Source organism: Atractosteus spatula, chromosome 5 (genome assembly GCF_055471065.1).
Source record: "Atractosteus spatula isolate fAtrSpa1 chromosome 5, fAtrSpa1.hap1, whole genome shotgun sequence".
Lineage (NCBI taxonomy): Eukaryota > Metazoa > Chordata > Actinopteri > Semionotiformes > Lepisosteidae > Atractosteus > Atractosteus spatula.
In genome coordinates, this window is record NC_142710.1 from 41,752,628 (window position 1) to 41,758,976 (window position 6,349).

At 38.6% G+C, this 6,349-nt stretch overlaps 1 protein-coding gene across 1 annotated transcript in view; it reads right to left on the reverse strand.

The window, feature by feature from the left end:
- abcc2 (ATP binding cassette subfamily C member 2) overlaps positions 1-2,762 on the reverse strand; it is a 42,999-nt gene extending 40,237 nt beyond the window's left edge. The window contains exon 1 of the mRNA XM_088917206.1: positions 2,181-2,762. Within this exon, the coding sequence (XP_088773332.1) occupies positions 2,181-2,222 (42 nt within the window). The 5' untranslated portion in view covers positions 2,223-2,762. The remainder of the gene's footprint in view (positions 1-2,180) is intronic.
- Between the last annotated feature and the right edge of the window lie 3,587 nt (positions 2,763-6,349).

Sequence of the window (6,349 nt, forward strand, 5' to 3'; positions counted from 1 at the left end):
ACTAACCCCTGCTTCTCCCTTTGAATGAACAATGAATGGTTTTATTTTATTTCTCAGATAGATGTCAGGATTATTGGCACTGCTAAGGACTTTTATAAAGAAAACAAAGAAATAAATCTGCACTAACATCCTACAAGTTTGAGTCTCAGTCTTACGGACATATGCTATGACCTTACAGTGCTTGGTTACATTAAGAGGTCACCAAGTCTCCATATCTGCAATTAGATGCCACCTCCATGTCAGTAGGCTATTTGGAAGGGCCGCCAGAAAAAAACAACTAGAGTTTGCTAAATGGAAAAAGGACATGGATTAGAACCGGATGCTACGGTCAGATGAGATGAAAATAGAGCTCTTCGGCCACGTACAGTGAGATCGCCGTCAAAAGAATAATGTATATGTAGGAAAAATCTGAAAAATATGATGGCGGATTTTTGATGTTATGGGGCTGTTTTGCTTCCATAGTTCCTGGGGACCTTGTTAAGGCCATTGCTGTCATGAACTTTACCAAGTACAACAACGTTTTAGCCAATAATGGTTGTCTGTCAGGATGCTTAATTCAGGAGATATTTTACAGAGTGCGCCATTTTTTGCCAATTTCTAAAGCCATGCTGGTTAGGTTAGCTGGAGTCTCTAAACTGACTGTGTGTATATGGACTTGAACCCTGTGCTTCCAGGACAGAATGAGTTACTGCAGCACTCACCAGGAATTAACTTTTTTGAAAATGTGTTTAGAACAAAATGTCTCTTTCCGTGTATTTTAGGAGAATACTGAAGTGTATTTTAAAAGATTGCAGTTTCTTGTAAAAAAAAACCAAGCAGGGTAATGGTAATGGGGAAACTGTCTGTAAAGCTCTAGCAGGAGAGTGGAGGAGGTGGAGCCAGGTATAATGTGGCACAACACAGTACTTCTAACCCACACAGGTGCAATCAACTCCCAAAAAGCAAATCCAATTTGTCTTTGAATGTTTCACATCCAGTCTTTTTTAAATTGTTTTATTAGACTATGGGTAACACCAAGAGGTTTCAAATACAGAACTTTTAAAGATATATCTACTGTAAATATTTAAATGGTGCCAGACTGCACAGATAATGCGTGGCTGAAATGAAAGCTAGTCAGGAGAATGCAATTATTTTCATGTTTTAAACACTTAGTGACAAGGTGTTTTATGGATGAACTCTATATATTTTACCAAAAACATAATGCAGATTCTAAAAAATGGCTCAGTTAATACTTTATAAAGAAATTAATAGAAGTGACTATCCCAGTACAACAAATATAACTCTGCTTTATTAAATGTAATATTCATTCATGAACACAATGCATATACTTTTGGGGGGGACATTTTATCCATATACTGTATCTATTTATTGTGTGATTACTTTAAACCTCTTCTGAACATAAGAATCAAAACATGTTATACGATAGCTGTTCAAGAAAACATCTACAGTATGTGAAACAAAAGTTAATAATGATTTTGAATGAATGGAGTCACTGGTCATCAGTTAGAAACCATTCCTTAATAGTTGCAATTGCACAGTCTAGGAAATATGCAAATGCTCTCAACATCAAATGCGGTAAAGCAGATTTAGGAGTTATGTCCAGGCATGACACAAGTGGTAACACAGCAGTGTCAGTAGATGTTGGAATACTACAACCCACAACAAATCTAATCAGATGTATCATAAGACAACATCCAACAATATGACAGAAGGAATATTACTTGCTACAACCTTTTATATAACACTTGTTACAATAATAACTAACAGTCTTTTGGTAACTTTTTAGGTTTTAGAAGTATTATCTTTTCTGACTAAGGAAAATCTGCTTTTGACGAAAATACCCTTATCAAAAGTTTTACCTCTCTAGATTAAAACAATTTGTGTTATTTTTCTGTTTTCTCATAATTGTTTTTATATTCAAAGATATCTGATGCATGACACAGAGCCGTTGTCTCACTGCCATTTCACACCACACCTTTCATTTTCAGTGTCTCTTAACATGCCATGTGTTAAAAAAAGGTTTCCAGACTCACGATTTCAACTGGTGACTAGGACTCTAATTTGTGCATGGTTCAGATGCTGAAAATATCATTGACTATAAAAATGCAGACTATTCATATCAATGGGCTTTTGCCTCTATAAAAAAATTGATAGTAATTTCTACAACTATAATAACTTACCCAAAAAGTCGTTCCACAGAAGCTGTCGAGGGCTGTGGACATGATGTTGAGAGACGCTGGAGTCTCACCTCTGGAAGGGGGTCAGTGTGTCCAATGCTCCTGGTATCTCTCTCAGAAATGCAAGGCATAAAATGCAGCTTTCTAAAAACTATGATAGATTATAAGGCTGGCAAGAAACAAACAAACCTCATAGAGGTGAAGGGTTGCGCATGATTCAGCAATAAGAGCAGACTGCCCTACATGGCCCCTACCTCTATTCTCCCAATCAGAATTGTTAGCAAAGTGCATGAAGGTAATGACTTCACGTGATAAACACAGTATCATAAACTCTTGCTCTTCTTTGTTGACTGGCAAAGGGCCACATTAATGTGTAACTGAACCTTTCGCACACCAGGACAGCATTATCCGCTTCCTGTGGGATGTGTTTTTCCTTTGGTCATTTCAAGAAGAAGTTTCAGAAACCAGCAGGGAAGCAAAGAGAAGAAAGAGCTCCTATCCCAAAGAAGCAGTAGATAATAACAAGCAGGGTCTGTTTCCTGACAGGGAAGACTAAAGTCCATTGCAATCAGACAGGGAGGCAGGGCAGTGAGGATCGTGAATCTGGTTTAAATTCACCCACCCTTCGTTTTTTCACAATCATTGTTCCAAAAATATCCCCTGCTGTGTACTGCTAGACTTTGGGGAGACCCATTGTTGACACAGCTTCTGAAATGCCACCTTCCAGTTTCAATCGAAGAGGAGGCGTCACTTATTAAAAGGTTTGCCTTAACCAATGCCTGTCTGGGAATGAGCAGTGCTCAAATATACTAGATCATTCAACAAAAAAGCTGTGAGTGTATGGGCCTTCATCAGCAGCCTGTGGAATGTAGGTCAGTTGCACGGGTTTGTAAAACTTTTCATTGCTTTCCAACTACTGTGTATTCCATTGAGCACTCTCTCTAGCTCGAAACAAAGCATCCATCTTGGCTAATATCCATTAAGTTCCAACCCCCACCGATGGCTTGGAAGCTGGACCAATTAGACTCACTTTTTGATGATTTTGCATCAGGTTGGGTGGGGAGTGTTTTACAATTCTGCACCACACACATTCTCAGGCACTGCATAAAATCAATGCATCATCGACCAGATTCCTGTTAAAAAGAAAGAGTTCTGTGTTGTTAACTGACAAAGGCTCACTTCATTGCTCTCTTCAGTGCATTCAGACCTGAACCACAGGGTGCAAAAGTAAGAATTTATGCTAAAATGACAATGTTGTTTTTCACAATCAGCAAACAAGGTAGCACAGGGGTTAAAGAGGGGGACTGCTTCAACACCTGCAAATCTAAGGGAGGTTCTCTAGAGTGGACTGAAGGGCTTAATAGGAGTCTGGAGTCTCAAAGATTTTGCCACACAATGGCAAGTCAAAATAATTGGCAGGTAGCCAGAGTGCCTCCCCATTATTCAATAGGGATTAAAAGAATTTGACCACCATGAAGACAGAGAACCAAATCCTGGTTCTGAGCTATATGCCTAGTGGAATCTGTGCTTATGCACTGCAATTCGTGGAATACTGCGCAGTTTGTGGAAATTTGTTTAGTACACAGCCAAGCCCAATAACCTTCTCCACTCAGTGACCAGACTCAACAATTCAGGGTGTCTGAATGGCAATGAAAAAGACCACCCTTCTTTCTATGTCAATAATTTGGCTTTAGCAGGCAGCCGAGAAAACAGAACTGTCCCCAAACCTCAAGAGCTCCCAGACTTCAGCAAAAAGACTGGACTCCTCCTTGGTTATTAGTATACAGAAAAAATGTGTTGTCTGTCTGAATTAATTAATACATGGGTTTCCTGTAAATTGGGAGAAAATTGTTGGAGCACATAGTTCCCTTTTGCTCAAGAGCTCAGATGTATCTCAAAGAAGCAATTTTTGAGTTGAAGGCTCTAAATATGGTAGAAATGTCTAAAGACCCATCAAGGTTGAGGTGCACCATGTCTTGAGAATTGTCATGGTCAGTTGAGGTTACTGGATCTCAGAAGTCACAGACATGGAGTTGACATACAGACTCTCAATCGACTCTCAATAAATCTTCAAGCTTGAGGAAGGTCTAAACTCCTCAGGTGAAGACTTTAATGCAATGACAAATTCTTGACCACTGAGGCCGTTTACATAGGACTATTAAGGACTGTTGAGATTAGTCAAGGCTACTCAAGCCTAGAAATCATCAAGGGTGAAGTTAACCTTGAAAGGAAGGGAGACTCCAGAAACCTTTAAGGTCAAAGATTATAGAGAGATTATTTATCTAAAAGATTGTCTTTTGCTATCCGAAAGACAAATAAATTAACAGTGGAGTCAAAATTTGTTTTTTACTGTATACGCAAGCAATTTGGATTCGAGATGAAAAGATGAATATGAGGCAAAGGTACCTAATGTCACCTTTTATTTCTCTGTATTTCAGTAATTATAAACTTAAAAGTTTTAGAATAATACCATTTTCTGTGTTCCATCCTCCCTTTTGAGGTGAGCATAAATATTGGGAAAAATTAATTTAAAGTAAAATAGTATAAAACTTAGCACCTGGTTGCAAATCCTTTGCATGTAATAACTGCATCAAGCCTGTAACCCACTGACATCACCAGATTCTTGTTTTTTCTTCTTTCGAGATGCTTGCCAAGACTTTACTGCAGCCATTTATTTTTTCAGTCGCTGTTTGTTTTGGATTTAGATCAGAAAATTGATTTGGCCAGTTTAACACTTTCCACTTTTTTCTCCTCATGAACCCCTTGGCTGCGTGTTGGCAGTAAGTCTTGCTGCATGATGAAGTACCAGCCAACGAACTTGGAGGCATTTTCTTGTTCATTCGCTACACTTCTGAAGTCATTCTGCTGCTACAATCATGAGTTACATTACCATTAAAGATGAGTAGGCCAGTTTCAGAAGCAGCCATACATGTCCAAACTATGACACTACTTCCACCATGTTTCACTGATGAAGATATATTCATTCCTTTCACCCCACTTTTACCTCGCCATCAGTTTGTTAGAGGTTTATCTCTGTCTAGAACATATCTCTGTCTCATCTGCCCGTAACTCTTTTTTCCAGAACTCTACTGGCTCATCTCTGTACTTTTTTAACCAATTGCAAGCTGTTCTTTCTATTTTTGGTGCTGATGAGAGGTTTGCACCTTGTGGTGTAGCCTTTTTAATTCTGCTGTCCAAGTCAACTGCAAATAGTAGATTGCGATACCGCCACCCCTGCACTATGGAGAATGTTGGTTTCTCTTCACAGTTCTCATACGTTTTCTATTATTAACTGCAGTTGTTTTTCTTGACTGACCTGGTCATGGCTGATTGCTGAGTATATCTTAGTGGTTTCTTTCTTTATCAAAACATTTCAAATTGTTGATTTAGCGATGTCCAGTTTCTGCCTTATTGGTTCTGATTGAATTATTCTTTTCTTTCCACATCCAAACTGCTTGCTTTTCTTTCATGGACAGTTCTCTAGCCTTCATGTTGGTGTAGGCCTATTGACACCAAAGGGCATTGCAAGAGCTAAATCCTACACTACACATTCACAGCTCTTTTGTGTGCCCACAATCAATGCAACAGGAAACACCTGGCCAGCGAGAAACAGCCGGCAGCCAACTGTCCCAATACTTATACACACCTGAAATGGGGGGATTGAACACAAAAAGTGCTATTATGCTAAAATGGTAAAACACATAAGCACATAAATACTCAGAAATAATTCTGTTTGTCTTATATTCATCTGAGTTACTCGAGTATACAGCAAAAACAGCAATTTTCACTGTCGCAATACCTCTGGAGGGCACTGAAAGTGATCTAATTCTGTAAATATTTATTGTGTGCCCTAAAAAGGCCATTTTTGTTGTTGAGTATGATTCATGCATTATGTCATCTTCTTTCAAATTAGTTATCAAAGGTTGGCTTAGTTGACTTCCAGTTATGAGGCCTAACTTCAGTAAGCCCACAACAATATACTATAGATCCTACCAAATTCCAAAGACCAAAGTCTTTTACATCTAAATTGACTTGAGACAATATCTTTTACACATGTAGAGCCATTACAAACATTATTAAAAGTAACTGTACCATATCTGGGTAGAAATTAATTTAAGCACTCTGTTGATCCTTCTGTTACAACACCAACTGGTGTCACAATACATGCAGCT